General features: G+C 40.4%; 2 protein-coding genes across 2 annotated transcripts in view; both read left to right on the plus strand.

Moving 5' to 3' along the window:
• Positions 1-317: 317 nt before the first annotated feature.
• Positions 318-14,944, plus strand: LOC113018956 (Fc receptor-like protein 5). Its single transcript, XM_080295437.1, has 14 exons — positions 318-354; positions 1,133-1,168; positions 1,342-1,608; positions 2,317-2,583; positions 5,936-6,202; positions 7,246-7,518; positions 8,362-8,628; positions 9,984-10,283; positions 10,425-10,679; positions 10,907-11,152; positions 11,315-11,419; positions 11,527-11,592; positions 11,752-11,802; positions 12,930-14,944. Exons 1-14 carry the CDS (start codon positions 318-320, stop codon positions 13,049-13,051), a joined length of 2,559 nt encoding a protein of 852 aa, XP_080151563.1. The 3' UTR covers positions 13,052-14,944.
• A 4,156-nt stretch (positions 14,945-19,100) lies between these two features.
• LOC145423218 (Fc receptor-like protein 5) overlaps positions 19,101-19,251 on the plus strand; it is a 33,642-nt gene continuing 33,491 nt past the window's right edge. The window contains exon 1 of the mRNA XM_080295447.1: positions 19,101-19,227. Within this exon, the coding sequence (XP_080151573.1) occupies positions 19,101-19,227 (127 nt within the window). The remainder of the gene's footprint in view (positions 19,228-19,251) is intronic.

The following is a 19,251-nucleotide window of genomic DNA, read 5'->3' on the forward strand; positions in this document are numbered from 1 at the left end:
TTCACATTTAAAACAATTCTTGGACTTGTGTTCTCCTCATTTCCTCTTTAACCCTCAGTCAGCTCACATATGTGTAATGAAACTTACTGTCTGTCTGTTATTGGTCAGTTTAGTCTGTGTGTTAAAGGCCTTTTCATAAAAATCTTGTCAGATCTTGTTAAGTTGTTATTTCTGTGTAAAAGGAAGGAAGCAGAGAGAAGTTTTAAAACCTCTTTGTTTCCTTCACAGCTCTTTGGTATCTGCTGTGCTGCTGCTTCACTCTCTCTCTTTACAGAAAGTTGTAGAAGTTTTCAGACGTGTCACTGCTGGATGTGAGGATGGGAGCCACTTTGCTCTGTGAGCTGGGCCTATTCTGTGAGTACATCACTGACTTCTATTGTTTGATTCATACTGATCCATAAACATGTTTTAGTAAGAAGAACAGAGTATCAGTCATTTGTACCATTGCAGGTCATGTGATCAGAGGACTCTCATGTTTGTTACCAACGTGGTTGTTTGTAGACTGGATTAGATTTTAGTGCACTGACTCAGATCAGAGTGGAGCTGCTTTAGTTTATCTAAGAAAGGTTTGTTTCTCCATCAGTGATAATTTGATGCTTTTGACATCCTAATATAAAATGTAATCAATCATAGTAGACACTGATTAAATGGTAAAAAAAAAAAAATGGCCTGTATTTATATAGCGCTTTACTAGTCCCTAAGGACCCCAAAGCGCTTTACATATCCAGTCATCCACCCATTCACGCACACATTCACACACTGGTGATGGCAAGCTACATTGTAGCCACAGCCACCCTGGGGCGCACTGACAGAGGCGAGGCTGCCGGACACTGGCGCCACCGGGCCCTCTGACCACCACCAGTAGGCAACGGGTGAAGTGTCTTGCCCAAGGACACAACGACCAAGACTGTCGAAGCCGGGGCTCGAACCGGCAACCTTCCGATTACAAGGCGAACTCCCAACTCTTGAGCCACGATCGCCCCATTAAACATATAACGGCAGTGATTAAAGCCAGTGCTAGATTTAAACAGCCTTTTAACATGTTACATTTCAAATCTAACATCAACAAAACACTCACATGATTTGAGTGTCTTTAGTTTGATAATGTCTGAAGTTTCTGTCTTTATTGTAGTGCTCTGTACGCTCGTCTGCAGTGGACACGCTCAAGGTGACTGAACAGTTTTCACTTTTTCTATTTCTTCCTTTTTATTTAGCAAAGATTATTCTCAACCTGTATGACTCTACATAAATAAAGTATTAATAATCAATCAACATTCTGCCTTGAGCATAAAGTGTTTCAGATTGTCTGTTGTCTGATTGTCTGTTTGTGTTGGATTCTAGGTGCTGTGCTAACTATTGAACCCAGCTCGTCCAGTTATTTCATTGGAGAGTTTGTTACCTTCAAGTGTGACATGAATGAAGGAGAAGACACTGACTGGTATTACACAATCAAGAAGGATGGTCGAGAGTATGCCCCCAACAGGGAGAACAAAGACTGCACATTAGAAATTATCTCAACAGGCCACAGTGGTGAATATCAGTGCTCTGGTAGCAGGAAGGAGTCACATTATATAAAGAACAGTAATACTGTCTTTATAACTGTATTAGGTAAGTCCTCAGTGATTAATGCTGTGATGATTCCTGATAAAATACTCATCTGAATTATAAAAAAATATGTGTTTAATAAATGTTTCATTGAAAGTATTGTATTTCTTATGTGTTGGAACTTTAACAAAGATCCTTGCATTTTACCTAACTTTGTTCACAGTACACACTGCAACCAAAATACTCAGACAATATGTCATTACAGCATGTACATGTTTTACTGTATAACAAGAATAACTGTGGATGAAACTTAATTTAAATAATGAAAAAAAAGAAACATCAAAAGATCCATATAATTTAAGGTGACGATGTTTCTGTTGTCTAAATGTGTGTGTGTGTGTGTGTGTGTGTGTGTGTGTGTGTGTGTGTGTGTGTGTGTGTGTGTGTGTGTGTGTGTGTGTGTGTTTCCTTGAACTGCATTAGTTTACATTCAGTGTGACTTCTTCAGGCCTGAGATTGAACAAACATTCATACTGTGCTTATTTAGAGATCTACAACCTGAATTACTGCAGCTCTGTCACCATGTTGAGACAGAAATCAGAAAAATGTAAAGTGACTTAAACTGTAGGAAAAAAAAATATATAATGAAGACATTTGTAGATTTTATTGGGGGGGGGGGGGGGGGGTGATTTAAAAAAATGATTTTTTTTAACCTTTTATACATTTATATTGTATCAGGTGTGCATTTTGTTCTCTTCTTTTTCATAACAGCAGATAGACCCAGGGCCACACTGACAGCAGGAACAACAATCATACCAGTAGGGGGCAGTGTGACTCTGACCTGCTCTGTGCAGAGCTCTGATGGATGGAAATATGAGTGGTTCAGACGAACCCAAACAACCTCTGAAGGTAAAATCAGAGATCAACAAAACAGAGATATCAGAGTATCTCAAGGAGGAATCTACAGCTGCAGAGGAACAAGAGGAAACCCAGTTTACTACACTGATAGAAGTGATGATGTCACCATTGAGAAAACCTGTGAGTTCAGTCATTTAGTTTGAAATATACATTCACTCATGATTATCAAACATACAATGTGAAGTTTTCTGTGTTGATTTCATGTTTGTTGTGTGATCTCCATTTGACAAATGTCATAATGGTCAGCACAGGATGAATTCAATGGTCTACAAAGCATGTTACATTGTTAGTCAGACAAAGAGCTGCAGCTGATAGTAGCCTCATTGTAGACAGTTTGTCACCACTTTGTGTCACGAACTTTCAGCTGGTATAGAGACGCCAATGCTGACCTGCTGCTCCATCACCTGAGGACAATAATGACACAAACAGGATAAAATATAGTTCTTCAAACTCCCTCAACAAATGAAAGCAAATATGAAACTTCTTTAAAAAAATATAAAAGTAATTCAATCATCTCATCAAATACTGGCGTAGATTAAAATTAATCTGAAGCACACACACACGAGTGGGTTTGATAGAAAGGTTTTTGATTTTATTTCTATTGAACTCATTGATTTGCATGTTAACCTCAAAGTGATTTTATGAAAGCAAATCAAACTCATTCCAACTTCTTCCTGAAAAAGTCTCATTTGTACAGAAAACGACTTTGTGGAGAAAAGTGTGTTTATGTTCATTCTTTAAAAATAAGTTTCTGTCTGTGATTCAGCTGTTTTACACTCACTTTATTTGAAAACAAAACAAAACAAACAAACAAACAAACAAACACAGGTAAACAACAGAAGCTCAGATGTCCCAGTTTTACTGCTGGGCTCAGATCACTAACAGTTAACAGTTCACCCATCTCTGCATAATTAAAAGAATTAAAACAAATAATGTGTTATAATTTTAAAAATTGTACAAATACATGAAAGTGATGAACATCAGCTTAACATTTTGTTTTGCTGTTGTAGTAGCTGTGTACAACATTTAAAATGAAATGTTAAATGATAGAAAATAACTTCCAGTCAGCTTTTGTGTGCGAACTTGATTTTTTCAAATAACTTTTTAATAATATTTGTAGTAAGACGACTTTAAAAACACACACATACTTCTCTTTCAAACACTCTCCTCCCACTCTGATAGAAAGTAAAGAAGTTGTTCACGGCACTGTAACTATTAAAACAGTAATGACCAGAAAACAGAGATGAGGCAGTCAAACTATTTTTGATTTGAAAAAAAAAAAAAAAAACTTTTCTAGGCAGTCGAAGTCTCACATGCAGAAAAATTACACGTTGTTTTCTAAATTGGTCGATGTTTAACACATAATCAGTGCTGTAAGAAATTTCTTCCTTAGACAACCAACAATTTAAAGATTAACTTTTTCTGTATCTTATACAGCAAGTAAACCCAGAGCCACACTGACAGCACACAGTTCAGTCATACCAGCAGGGGGCAGTGTGACACTGAGCTGCTCTGTGGAGGGCTCTGCTGGCTGGAAGTTTGACTGGTTCAGACGTGATTCAGAGTTTTCTGGAGCTCAGAAAATAGGAGCTGGAACATCAGAGCACACGATCAGTATTTCAGAAGGAGGCATCTATTACTGCAGAGGAGGGAGAGGAGATCCAGTTTTCTCCACAGAGGACAGTGCTGCAGTTACAATTCAGAAACAAGGTGAGGGTGAAATTTTGTTGTGAAATACAACTGAAATTTATAAATGAATTAAAGTAACACTATAACTATGATTTTTGTTATTTGTTTTGTGGTTCTTCTTGATATATTTATTTAAATTTTTATATTTGTTTGTTGAACAGTTTGGGCTGCTGTGAATCTGCAGCACAGCTGGTCTCAGATATTCACTGGTGAGACAATCACTCTCAGATGTGAGATTCAGGGAGGTGAAGGAAAGGTGTGGAAATATGAATGGACAGCACCCAACACAAACAGCCCTCCAACATCCAGTGAATACAGGATCAGCAGAGTTTCAGTGTCCCACAGTGGAGACTACAGATGTCGGGGTAGCAGTGACTATCTCTTAACAGGATGGAGTGATGCCTTCAGACTGACAGTTTCATGTGAGTTGGACCATGATTCATGCTGACATTTAACATTTTAATGTTTACATCTGTCTTAACAGGAAAACTCCAACAATGATCCAGCTGTCTGCAGGCAGCTCAGGACAACAGTTTTTCTCACTGTGCAAACAGAAAGGAGAGACACCATGGAGGCTCTTAAAATATCAGCAGTTTAAAGAGGAATGTACAGAGATGACAGTTTGATAAGAGAATGATAAATCAGTGAAATCTTTAGTTTGTTAGACAGTCTAATGTGTCACATGCAGGTAGGGATGGGAATGGATAAGAATTTATTGATTCTCATTGGCTCCACTTTGAGAGTCGCCACCATCTCTAAGCAGAATATCAAAGACATTCATGCAGATTAGAGGCTGTGAGGTCAAATGTTTGTGCATGTTGGAGGTATTTCCCCTCTTTGTTGTGATCAGTGTTGGGATCATTACTCAAAAAAAGTAAAGCAAAAAAGCTCTTACACAAAAGCAGCACAAAAAGACCTTAAATCAGTTGTCATGGTGATTCTACAGTAGAAACATGAACAGGTAGAAACGGAGCTGCAGCCTGACTGCTCATCAGTTTGTTACCTGTTGAATTTCAGCAGCAGCTTTGCTGTAAATCACAACTCATTTCTCACAGTGCTGGTCTGGGGTCAGCATTCACTCAGCTTTAACGTCACTCTGGGTTCTTGGCTAGCTTAGCGTTAGCATGCTGTGCTTTAAAGAGCCAAAGTTGTGTTAACAGGTGATTATTTGAATGCAGTTGTTTCTGTCCTAGAACAGTTTCCACTTTACCATCACTCTCATCCTGTATGCTGTAATCCGGCTCTCTACTCCCATCCCTACATGCAGGATTACTAATTACTGTTTGTGTTTGTAGATAAATTAATCAGTGAATGGTTAAAGTGTGATCAGTACTGTAGCAAGTTTATTCTTCATGATGTTTTAATGTTTTACTTATTTTGTTTCTTCAACAGCAAGTAAACCCAGAGCCACACTGACAGCACAAAGTTCAGTCATACCAGCAGGGGGCAGTGTGACACTGAGCTGCTCTGTGGAGGGCTCTGCTGGCTGGAAGTTTGACTGGTTCAGACGTGATTCAGAGTTTTCTGGAGCTCAGAAAATAGGAGCTGGAACATCAGAGCACACGATCAGTATTTCAGAAGGAGGCATCTATTACTGCAGAGGAGGGAGAGGAGATCCAGTTTTCTCCACAGAGGACAGTGCTGCAGTTACAATTCAGAAACAAGGTGAGGGTGAAATTTTGTTGTGAAATAAAACGAAACATCATGATTAAACTCAAGTAACAATTTATAAATATGATTTATGATTTTTTCAGTTTAATATTTGTATTTATTTGTTTGTTAGGGAAAGTTATGGCTGCTGTGAAACTGCAGCACAGCTGGTCTCAGATATTCACTGGTGAGACAATCACTCTCAGATGTGAGATTCAGGGAGGTGAAGGAAAGGTGTGGAAATATGAATGGACAGCACCCAACACAAACAGCCCTCCAACATCCAGTGAATACAGGATCAGCAGAGTTTCAGTGTCCCACAGTGGAGACTACAGATGTCGGGGTAGCAGTGACTATCTCTTAACAGGATGGAGTGATGCCTTCAGACTGACAGTTTCATGTGAGTTGGACCATGATTCATGCTGACATTTAACATTTTAATGTTTACATCTGTCTTAACAGGAAAACTCCAACAATGATCCAGCTGTCTGCAGGCAGCTCAGGACAACAGTTTTTCTCACTGTGCAAACAGAAAGGAGAGACACCATGGAGGCTCTTAAAATATCAGCAATTTAAAGAGGAATGTACAGAGATGAGAGTTTGATAAGAGAATGATAAATCAGTGAAATCTTTAGTTTGTTAAACAGTCTAATGTGTCACATGCAGGTAGGGATGGGAATTGATAAGAATTGATTGATTCTCATTGGCTCCACTTTGAGAGTCGCCACCATCTCTAAGCAGAATATCAAAGACATTCATGCAGATTAGAGGCTGTGAGGTCAAATGTTTGTGCATGTTGGAGGTATTTCCCCTCTTTGTTGGAATCAGTGTTGGGATCATTTCTCAAAAATAGTAAAGCAAAAAAGTTCTTACACAAAATCAGCACAAAGAGACTTTAAATCGGTCGTCATGGTGATTCTACTGTAGAGGCATGAACAGGTAGAAACGGAGCTGCAGCCTGACTGCTCATCAGTTTGTTACCTGTTGAAATTCATCACTCTGGGTTATTGGCTAGCTTAGTGTTAGCGTACTGTCTGTGCAGGTACTTTGAAGAGCTGAAGTTGTGTTAACAGTTGATCACGTTAATGCAGTTGTTTCTGTCCTGCAGCAGTCTCCACTTTACCATCGTTCCCATCCTTTGTGCAGGAACAATAAAAGTAATTTCTGAACCACCATTTTCCTCCTTTGATACAAACTGGAATCAGCTGATCGTAGCGAGAGTGCAAGAACCAATAAACAGGATTAATAAGCAAGTGGACTAACAATTCCCAGGACTGGGACTACTGTGATCCAGTTCTCTACTCCCATGACTACATGAAGGATTAGCAATTTCTGTTTATGTTTTTAGATTAATTATTCAGCGAATGTTTAAAGTTTGATCAGTACTGTGACAAGAGTATTCTTGGTAATGATTTAATGTTTTACTTTTTGTTTCTTCAACAGCAAGTAAACCCAGAGCCACACTGACAGCACAAAGTTCAGTCATACCAGCAGGGGGCAGTGTGACACTGAGCTGCTCTGTGGAGGGCTCTGCTGGCTGGAAGTTTGACTGGTTCAGACGTGATTCAGTCTCTTCTAAAGCTCAGCTCATGAGAGGAAATGAAGCAAACAGAGTTATTAGTGTCTCACAAGGAGGTCTGTACCACTGCAGAGGAGGGAGAGGAGATCCAGTTTACTACACAGAGGACAGCAGTGACGTCACAGTTAGAGAAACTCGTGAGTTTAATTATTTTATTTCTAGAGGTCATATAGCTGTGAGTTTATTAACCCTTAAATAAGAAAATAAATAAGAAAAATGAGACCTTGCAGTGAAAAGTTTCAGATTTTGTTTTAATAACAGACAACAAAACAAATGTTTCTGTGTTACAGTGTTGATGTAAACACCAGCCGTACCTGCAGGTGTAAACATGAGACTGTGCTGTAACAATGTAAACACTGTATATGAGAGTTGTGTTGGATCTGATTGTTCAGCGTTCAGCATGGTGATGGCTGAGGGATCAAAGCTGTTCCTTAGTTTGTTAGTTTTTGTCTTTATGGCTCTGAAATGTCTGCCTGAAGGTAGACGTTCACACAGTGCATGACCTGGGTGAGATGGATCCTGAAGGATTTTCTTTGTGTTCCTGAGACTGCGGGAGCTGTGCAGGTCTTCAAGTGAGGGCAAAGGATGGCCGACTATCCTCTGGGTGACCTGTATAACCCTGTGGAGCTATTTCCTCTGTGCTACTGTGCAGCTGTGCTATACAGTTCTTCATGTAGCACAGTATGCTATCAAAAACCAGCTACAGGTCAGGGTGTTTGAGAATATCTCAGTACATCCTGATGAAGCAGTCCTGCCTCTGGCCTGGTTTTGACTGTCTTTGTGCTGTTTGTAGCTATTTTACAAAGTGGGATGTGGCCGTGATGAAAACAGTTATCAGTGGTCAGACTGGCCCGAGGTGTGGTTTAAACCTGTAGCCTGTTGGAGGTTGATTTGTTTTTCACTCACGTTACTCTCATGTTTTAAACAGCAGAATTTTTATGTTTCTATTTGTGTCTAACTGGATATTTTCCTGTGAACAGTTCCCAGTAAGCCCACTGTGACCCTGCAGCCATCCTGGACTCAGATATACAGCGGTGAGACAGTCACTGTCAGATGTGAGATTCAGGGAGGTGAAGGAGCTCAGTGGACGTATGAATGGAGAGCAGCCAAGTTAAACACACCTCCAACATCCAATGAATACAGAATCATCAGAGCTACTGAGTCTGACAGTGGAGGATACAGCTGCCGGGGCAGAAGGGACTATTTCTTCTCAGAGTGGAGTGATATCATCACACTGACTGTATCATGTAAGATCTTTCATCCAGAGTATCTAAATAAGGAAAAAGCACTTCTTCTTTCTTACAGCTTTATAACTGTCTTTCATGTTGGTCAGTAAAATGTTTAGTTTTTATTCCAACAACAAAAACCTGAACAGCAGCTTTTTATTCACAGTGAAGAGAACAAAACATATGAGAGTAACTTCTCTGCTGTGCAGCTCTAATACATGAAAGATGAAATGCAGAACAAATGCTGGATCTGTCTCAGCTGCTCCACCACATCCACTAAGAAACATTAAATCCACTGATTGTTCCTCATGTGTGTTTTTAACTTAGAAATGCAGCAAATTAAATATGAAAGATTAGTGTTGTGTTTGTGTGATAGTTGTACAGTTTGTTGCAGCTTCACCATTAAAGTTATGTCATATTTATTATTTCCATATTTCCACCAAGTTATTTCAACTGGTTTGATTCAGTCATTGACTTTTGTTCTTTTTCTAAACTGAACTGCAGATAAACCAAAGGCCAAACTGAGAGCTGATAACACAGCTGTTCCAGTAGGGGGCAGTGTGACCCTGACCTGCTCTGTGAACCCATCATCATCATCTGGATGGAAATACTACTGGTACAGAGATGAGAAATCCTCTGAAGCCCTGACCACACAAGATGCAGTTTTCCACTCAAATGGACAAATCAGTGTCTCACAGGAAGGACTCTACAGGTGCAGAGGAGGAAGAGGAAACCCAGTTTACTACACAGAGGACAGCCAGTCAGTCAGGATTGGGAAAACTGGTCAGTTTAACATGAAGTCCGATAAATTCCTGATTAAGGAGGAAGATGAAGAACAAAAGGCATTAACATTTTTGACATTCATGTGTTTTTATTGTACTTTCTTGAACAGTAACAGCCTCAAACAGGCCTGTTGTGACTCTGTATCCAAACTGGTCTGAGATATACAGAGGAGAGACGATCACTGTCAGATGTGAGATCCATGGAGGAGACACTGAGTGGGATTATGAGTGGGAAACAAACAGCATGATAAAAGCTCCAAATCAAAATGAATACAGGATTAGATCTGCTTCATCATCCAACAGTGGAAACTATCGCTGTAAGGGCAGAATGAAACGTTCACAGCATGAAACAACAGAGTGGAGTGATTCAGTCACACTGACAGTTTCTGGCAGTAAGTAGAGTCATAGTTCATTTAACCTGGAAATAGAAACAGTTTGTAAAAATGTGTTTTTATTAGTACATGTTGAGATATTTGACATGTTTAGATAGTCTCACTCTTAAAGTTCATCATAAATATTTGTGAGTCAACATTTTAGTGACATTGAATTCAGAGTTAAGAGACGAAACATTGAGAGAAAATCTTTGTTGAACAGATGAACCCCGTCCTGTCCTCACTGTGTCTCCATCATGGCTGAGTCCTGGAGCCTCAGTAACTCTGAACTGTGAGGTTGAACATCCGTCTGCAGGATGGAGCTTCTACTGGTATAAAGCTGTTCCTGATCTATCAGAGAAATCCTCCAGTTATGAGCTGCTACCTGATGGCAGTGGGACTGCACAGGACTCCTACATCATTCATGGACAGACACACACAGCAGGATATGTGTGCAGAGCTGGAAGAGGAGACCCAGAGTATCACACTGATCACAGTCAACCAAAGTTTGTCTGGTCTGCAGGTCAGTTTGTTTCTGTTTAATAAGTTGTGTCATCACTGTAAACCACCAAGATTCAGCTCATCATTTTTTTTCTAATATTAATTTGATATTTTGAATCCTAACATCTGTGAGCTTTGTGTCTTCACTGCATGTTGTTTCCAGATGTTCATTCAGCAGCGTCTCTCACAGTGAGTCCTGACAGAGTGCAACACTTCACCTCTGACTCTGTCTCACTGACCTGTGAGGGAAACTTCCCTGAGTGGAGAGTGAGGAAGTTCTCTGAGGACGGCCGACTCTCTGACTGTAGGAGAATGACTGGATCCACATGTGACATCAACACATCAGAGTCAGATACTGCAGTGTACTGGTGTGAGTCTGGATCAGGAGAGTTCAGCAGTGCAGTCAACATCACTGTACAGAGTATGTTATTATACATTTACTACTTGGATTTGAATGATTTAGACGTCACATGAACATTTGTCCCAGTAATTATGTGGTAAAAACATACAGGTTTGAATATACAAGATCAGATCTTCATGATGAACATTTGTACAATCTGTTCTTGTTATTGTTTGTCAGCTTTTTCTCAAAGTGTGCACCAGCTGATGTGACTGAAACAATTGTGTGTGATTGTGTCACAGATGATGGTAATGGTCCTATCCTGGTGAGTCCTGTTCATCCTGTGACTGAGGGAGCTTCTGTTAGTCTGAGCTGCAGTTTGAGAACACAAAAAATACTTTCCAATGTGTTTTTCTATCACAATGACAAACTTATTGAAAATGATCCCCGAGGGGAGCTGAAGATCTCTGCAGTGTCAAAGTCTGATGAAGGTTTCTACAAGTGTCAGTACTCAGGAAGAGAGTCAGCACAGAGCTGGATGTCAGTTAAAGGTGAGCAGGATCAAAACATTTGATGGAGTTTTATAAATGAGTTTTGTTTTAAGGCTTGAAGTCACCTCGCTTTATTTTCTGAGAACTTTCCTAAAATTATTTTATGAATTATAAAGTATAATTAAACTTTATTGTTTGTTGTCACAGTAACTGTGTCAGGAGCTGACAGCTCTTCATCTCCTGTGTGGTTGATTGTTGGACTGGTTTGTGGAGTCTCTCTCATTATTATTCTCCTGCTCTTGTTGTATCGCTGCACAACAACCAACAGTGAGACCTTTTCCTTTACTTAACACAAACTCTTTATCCTTCAAAGACACAAATGCATCATGAGGTTCATTTAAAAGCAAAAGTCTTATTTTACATTTTTAATAAAGGTGCTGTTAATGAGCAGATGTTTAATCAACACCATCAGCAGCAAGTGTACTCCTCTCTTCTTGCTGGTTAGTTTTTCATCTAGTTATAATATTATACTGCTGTTTGCAACAAGACTGTACTTATTAAATCTGCTGCAGCTTTTAATATAAATGTTATTTTCAATAATATTTGTTTTTTAAAATAACATCACAGACATGAGGTGACTGATTTTCTCTGACCTGCAGGTGATCGTTGTGGCTATGAGATAATCAGAAGGTCTGAAAACTCTGAAAATGGTAAAGTATAAACTTTCATTAATATTGAGCTTGTGGACGCTGGATGATTATATAATAACTGTGTTTAACATTGAAGTCCATGCGTCCAACTATTTTCTTACACTTGGGACCAGGTCGTGGGGGCAGCATCCTAAACAGAGAGGCCACATCCTCCAGCTTGTCTGGGGGAACACCAAGGCTTCCCACACCAGCCGAGAGATATAATCTCTTCAGCATTTCCTTGTTTTGCCCCAGGGTCTCCTCACAGTGGGACATGCCTGAAAAACATCACACATGAGGCATCCTTGTCAGATGCCTGAACCACGTCAAATGTGGTTCTACTCTGAGCCCCTCCCACATGGCCAAACACCTAACGCTATCTCTAAAGGAGAAGCAAGCCAAACTTCGAAGTAAGCTTATTTCCACTGCTTATATCCACGATCTCGTTCTTTGGGGTCACTAACCCAGAGCTTGTGACCATAAGTGAGGGTAGAGATGTAAACTGAGAGCTTCACTTTTACGGTCAGTTCTCTCTTCATCTTGACGTACCGGTACAGTGGACGTAGCGCCAATCTACTCCCCTCTCCTCCTGCGAGTGGTGGGCCTATAGGAGGGTGGACCCATGTCCTTTTTTTGGGCTATGCCCAGCCGGGCCCCATGGACCAATGCCTGGCCACCAGGTGCTTGCTCTTAGGCACCCTCCCCAGGCCTTGCTTCATGGGACCCCATTAACCCTTTCAAGGGCAGAGTGAACTGTTCCTTTCATTCAGGTTTTTTTTTTTTATTATTCTTTGTCTGGTCCTGGGTGAGGGACCGGATAAAATTTGCCATGGGAGACCCTACCAGGAGGCCCCCCCTCCAACAACAACACAGCCCCTGGGATCCATGGGACACACAAACCCCTCCAACATAATAATTTAGAGATTCACGGAAGGGAACATTAACATCAGTAAGATTATTATTTCATTGCTGCCAATGTCGCATCTGTGATTCAGCTCAAAGTCATTAACAAGACAAGTGAGTGCACAAAATGTGAGATTTGAAATGCAAAATATACATTGGTAATTATTCTCACTGATAATAAATGCATTTAAGCAGAGAACAGAAGGTGTTTGTTTTGAAATGCTTTCATTTGATCACCTCAACAGGGCAACGTGGTGACGCAGAGGAGAGCTCTGACTACAATAATGTCAATCTGTCAGGGTGCTGGGTCGTTGACCAAAGATTCTGCGGTTATTTTGCTTTTGTGAGTCTCTCTGTGAAAGTGTGAAGATGGTCTAAGTTTAAGTTTATACAGTTTAAGCAGAAGTTTAGTTCTTTCTATGTTTCTGAGTTTTCTTGTATTTCCAGTTTATGGTTTGTTGTCTGCGAGGTTCCACTTGTGTGTTTGTCTCATCCCTGTGTCGCTTGTGAGATTCTGTCGTGTCATCCATGTCTCTGCTCACTCGCCCTCCGTGTGTCTTAGTAGTGTCAGTGTGTTTTGTCTTCTCCTTGTGTTTCGTCTTTTGTCTCTCTGTTTGTTTATCCCCGTTTCTGCTTCAAGCTCGTGCGTTCGTGTCCTTACTGTCACGGCTGCCGAGGCAAGCAGTGTGGATTTGGAAGAAGGACCCAAGATGCAGGCAGTGGATGAAATGCTAGTGAGGTTTATTTACAAAGTTGTAGTGGCAAACAAGCAGTGGGGCATGACAAATAACTGAAGACACCTAAACAGGGAGAACTAAAAAATAACAGACCTGGGAGCATACGACAACGGGATGCGCCACAGACGAGGAACAGGACACCGCCGACCACAGGGTACCGCAGACTGACACGGCGTAACACAAACAAACCAGCAACAGGCAGGAGAACACACAGGGCTTAAATACACACACCAGTAATCAGGGGATGAGAGACAGGAGGGCAACACGGCTGGGAGGAATCAGAGCTGATGGGACAGGGGAAACGTAAACTGAACACACTCACATCAGACAGAGACCTTCACAATAAAACAGGAAACTAACAGACAGAGAACCAGACAGGACACTGAACTTGACAGGCGGACTCATAAGTAGACACAATAACACCATGGACAGACAGAGGGAACACAGAGAAGTGGGAGCAGGCAGGCAAAGAACAGAAACCCAACAAATGGCAAAATCACAACAGAATACATACTCGGAATGAACAAAAGCATAAGGAAACACAAACCACTGAGTCCTCAGACTCAGGACCATGACACTTCCTGTTTTAGTTTGACAGCATTTCATCCCGTGTTCAGTGTGTTTGGTTTGGCTTCCCTGTCTCGTTATATTCAATTCATCAGAGCTGTTTTCCCAATGTGTTTCCACTTCACTGATCATCTCTCAATCCTTCCAAGGTGTTTCAAGGTATTTCCAGTGTTCCACATTTTCTGTTAGTTTAAGTTTTAGCTTTCCCAGCTTAGTTTTTTTTGTCTTTATTTATTTTTGGTTAACCTGATTTGGTTCATGTTTGTTGGCCATGAAAAACGTTTTTTTGTTAAAATTTTGATTTTGTCTCTCGTTGTCTGCATTTGGATCCTTACAAAGAGCCACAGAGTCTGCAGCCACAGATTGTGACAAAATCCAAATTCAGCCACAGCTCTAAAGTCTTAACAGCAGCTCTTTAGCTGTTTTTTCTCTTGCCTGAGTTTATATTTCCTTCAGAAAGAATCGTTTAGTGTGTTTTGCTTGTTTCTCTCCCCTTAGATAATAATTTTTATTTACTTTAATGTACTGTAGATCTTTTTTTTTTATCTTTTTAATTATTTATTTTATTTGTAATATATTATAAATGTCTTTCTGTGAAGCACTTTGCAACTTTGTTAATAAAAGTGTGATATAAATAAAGTGTGTTGTTGTTGTTGTTGTTGTGTGTCAGACTGAGAGTACATGTTACAGCTGTTCAGTGTTGTGCATGAATACACTGAAAGAGAGCTTTCATTTAAAAGCACTCATTGTCATTTAAAACAGCTTCAAACCCTCCAAAATGAACTAAAGCTATCAACATGATGGGAAGTAATAAATGCTCTGATGATGCTCAGCAGCCTTTTTACTGTGTAGCAGTTTTTCCAGTTTTCTCGAGGTGGTCCGGCCTGTACTTTCATGTAATACAGATTTATATTGACAGTGTCAATCACATGTTCAGCAAGACCATGATAACTCTGTGTGTGACACATAAATCAAAATCAAATCACTTTTAAACTACTTAAAATATAGTTTCTAACTTTCTCTCCTCCTTGCTTCATGACTTTTTTATGCACTGAAATTAAAGGAGCTCATGATTTCTGACTGAGCCACATAGAGAAGAGGAAACACAGCCTGTGGTTTGAGCCACAAGTCTTCCTTTTAGCAGATTTATGATTGATTCATGTTCTCATCAAACTTCACACAGCAGAGAGGAAACAAGGAGTTCAGACAAAGAGCACAGCGGGAATTTCATGAGCAGCTGTTTCATCTGTTCATTTAGTGCTTCTGTGTTAACTTTACTGCTACATGTGTTACTCGAACATTTGAAGCTCTCAAGTCGTTGTTTAATGTAAGTTCTCATATTTTACTTTTTAGATGCACATTCATTTTAGTTTGCATCTGTGTGGGTTTCCTCCATGAACTCCAGCTTCCTAACAGCTGTTCTTATCATTATTTATGATATGTTCATTTAGTTATTCTGTTTTCACTTCATTGCTCCCCGAAATCTTGGGAACAGAACATTTGAAGTCATCTATTCTCCACATCAGAGAGACATCAGTGTTCAAGGTCGGTCCTGTGACGGGCTTTAAGTGTCAGTGTGGATATAAAGTTATAGTTCCTTGTCCCATATTTCCCATGTCAAACTCTGAACACAGCTTCCAAGTCCAATCACTGGACTGTGCTTACAGCTGGTGGCCAATAGAGGGAGACATTAATCCATTTATAATTTATTGTAAGGAGTGAGAACGTGTTGATATGACTGAAGAACAGACAGAACAGAGGAATGATATTGACTTTGGACCCTATCATGAAAATAATCAGGCCTTGGATGGATGTTATAGTGATCAAAGCATTTACATTAACAAACTTTAAAAATACAGTTTCATTAATAAAGTTTTATTGGACTCAAATAAATAGTAATCATGGGCGGATCGATCCAAATATTGATCATTTTGATACCAGCATTTGTATCAATGTTGATCAATACGAGTGTAATGAGCTTGATACTTCAGTTTCTGTTCTCCTGTATTCACCGCTGCAGTTTCATCAAAGAGGCAACCTGGCTGTCTGTGTAAATGCTGCTGCTTTCAGGTGTCACAGAGCAGCCACAGTTTGCTTCTCCTCTCTTGTGTTTTATTTTTTACTGTCACCTGACTCAGCAGTGCCAGGCAAACAAGTAAGCAAACGTGCTCAGCTAACCAGGACCATCCAGCAACGCAGTAAGCAGAGAATATCTATGTAGATAACTGTGGTAATAGTAATATTTCAGTTATATTACTTTAATTTTCAAAGTGGAACTGACTGATTCTTACTCATAAAGTGTCATTTATGCTAAAACATTGATATAATACATTTATCTGACTGAAACATTTAAATGAAAACAATTACAGGAATTGAAACAAATATACCAAACATAGTATGACTCAGATTTAATTCAATATAATTACCCTGTTGTGCTAAATGTGAAAAAGATACTGTCTGATTACTGTAGTTAAAATACTATTAGATGTGCTAGATTATTGTTTTTTATTTCGGTCCCAGGTTTTAACTAATTAATAATCCAAAGGACAAAAAAAACAAAAAACTTAATGGTCATGAAAACTCCTTCATTCAGAATTAGCAATCTGATGATGTAGTTAATAATTAAAAAGTATTGGTACTGGTATCAGTATCAGTGATACAGGCCTTGTATTTTACTTGGTATCAGATTAATATCAAATCTTGCACACACATCTTATTGCACACGTCCAGAAATAGTGAAATATTAAATTTATTAAACTGTTACAATTTCAGCACCATGGACAGCGCACAAGGTTCTCACTGCATGAGCTGTGCTCTCTAACACGTGACTGTTTGTCGTGGTGGACCTGCACAAATTTAGCTGCATGCACATATAGATCTCTCTTTCACATTTATGGGCATAGGTTAATAATTTTCATTAAAAAGAAAAATGAAATAATTTACTGTTGTACTGTTTCTAGGGTCCCTGTCCCTGGGTTACATCATGTCACTGCAACAGTGTAATTATATTTGAAATAAGAAATCTCAAGAGAATCTGTCACTCTCTCTGCCCACAAAACCAGATCTTTGTGTAACTTCAGACAGTCAGATCCTTGTCATTCTCCACCTTTCTCATGCAAAAACACCTCTCCAATATAAACACTGGGTTGTGTTTAGAGCTGGTACTCAACAGAGGGCGCAATTGAGTTATTTTTTATTGCAATGCATTAGTCTGCTTGTCTGAGTGTTAAATATTTCCCAGAGTTGTGATGATTAAGGAAAAAGACTTTGACTTCAGAGTCTATTATTTACATCACAACATGTTGCAGAAGAAAAATAAATCTCTGTGTGTTGTAAATGTAGGTGTAACTGTGTCCAAAGAACCAAGATCAGCATCTGAAGAGGCATATGCCTGCTGAATGGCCTCCACAACCCTATGGAACAATTGTGACTTAGACAGGGGTCTGCCCAGAATTCCACAGTGGAAGCTCACAAAAAGCTGGTCTGTCTTCCTGAATGACCAGATTTGCAAGACATGCTGTGACAAAGCACAGAGATGGCACAGGGCAACCAGGCCTGCAACCTTGTCCAGGTCCCCAGTGGGAGATGTTCGTAACTGTTGGGCCGGAGGATCACCACTTTCCAGTCCAGCAACCAGCAGCAGCATTGCCTGTGTACCGACAGAGCTCATTAATCCACCTGGCAGATTTTATGGCCAGCAAAAAAAAGTGGTTTTCAGGGACAGACATTGCAGTTCAGCAACCTCCAGCATCTCAAAAGCACAGCACTGAAGAACCAGATCCAGGACTCATGGGAGGAAATGGGGGACCAGTCCTTCTATTTGTAAGTCACTGGGTGTCAGTCTGAAACTGTTTGCTAGCGTTGTTCTTAGACAGTAAACGTGACGAAACTATTCAGGAAAAAACACACATACATATTGTTTATCATGACTCTGGCCTATAAACACAATTTAAAAACTGGTATATATCACCCTGTTGCTTTGTCATCTTGAAGTAGTCGTGTGATTGGCTTACCACGACTACTTTATTCTTCCTCAGTCGAACAGCAGCACTCATGCGATTGTTTTGCCCCCTTAGCTCCAGGTGTTGTGCCAAAAAGTGGTCGTCTTCCAGAAAGTGATTGCCGTCCGCAGGAGCACGCGCAGTTACTTAAAGCCGTAACACCCAGATGACTTACGTAGACAGCTACTTCTGTGCAACTGATATAGGATGTGGTAAGCTGAACACAGCTTCAACCGTCTGTTGACAAAAAGTAACGCAACCGCACTGCATGCCGTTGCGTAACGGTTTGTAACGGTAACTATGTTGTAACGATTGAAATAGCAATTAGTTAGATTACTCATTAATCTGAAAAAAGTAACCTTGTTAGTAACACCGTTACTTGTAACACCGTTATTCCCATCACTGCAGGTAGGTGGGGCACCAATTCACTGAGCCTCTGGCACACCTGCTACTCGTCAGACGCTTTCATCAGAAGCGTTCTTAAGGAGCTTGCACGATGGTCGTCTAGTGTCGGAGTATTGTCCTTTTCAGGGGGGTCTGTGTAACTGCTCACCCATCTACCGGAGCTTGTGGAGATCATCTTCTCCGAGTCTATACAGAGATTCAATTCACGTCCCAGCACCTCACCTCTCAGTCTCCCTCTGTGCCTTTTAAGTCTGGCTTCTAACTTCCCTGGAATCTGTACGTCAGACTGTATCAAGTAAGCTGGCCAGTTGTCATTTATTTTCCCATTTATGTTCTTTTTGGTTTCCGGCAAAACACCCCTAGCGCTACTGGGTCCTACTGGGAAAAGATGGAACGGTGACCCCCTTCACCTGGGACAGGAGGACCTTCAGAAAAGGGAGTCCTGGACAGGAGTAGTGGGACAGCTGGAAACCAGGCCATGTGGGGCCAAAGTGGGGCCACCAGGATCAACCCCACCTCCTCGGTCTGGACCTTGCAAAGGAATGACTGGAGGAGGAAATATAGAGGGAAGGGAAAAGCATTTGCCAGGTTGTCACATGCAAGGGGAGGGACATTGTTCTGCAGGGAGATGAACAGATAGAAAAATGTTGACTCTCTATATAAAAAGAAAAAGGTTGTCTTCTGCCCTGTCTGTTCTGACGATGACATGGTGCCCCTGCAGACCCGACAGAACTTGCTTGAGTGCCAGGGTGCCAGCTTGAAGCTCCAGCATTTATGTGTGAGACACCCAATGACTGATCTAACAGCTGTTGAGCCGAGAGCCTTCATGGACTGTACACCAACCTGTTGGGGAGTCA

The sequence above is a fragment of the Astatotilapia calliptera genome, chromosome 3 (assembly GCF_964374335.1).
Source record: "Astatotilapia calliptera chromosome 3, fAstCal68.1, whole genome shotgun sequence".
In the NCBI taxonomy this organism is placed as follows: domain Eukaryota; kingdom Metazoa; phylum Chordata; class Actinopteri; order Cichliformes; family Cichlidae; genus Astatotilapia; species Astatotilapia calliptera.

Bases quoted from the DNA above. Each gene is read 5' to 3' on its own strand.
- LOC113018956 (XM_080295437.1), top strand. From the start codon at position 318: ATGGGAGCCACTTTGCTCTGTGAGCTGGGCCTATTCT. The intron at 1,609-2,316 runs GTAAGTCCTCAG...TTTTCATAACAG, and splicing joins TGTCTTTATAACTGTATTAG to CAGATAGACCCAGGGCCACA. The intron at 2,584-5,935 runs GTGAGTTCAGTC...TTTGTTTGTTAG, and splicing joins TGTCACCATTGAGAAAACCT to GGAAAGTTATGGCTGCTGTG.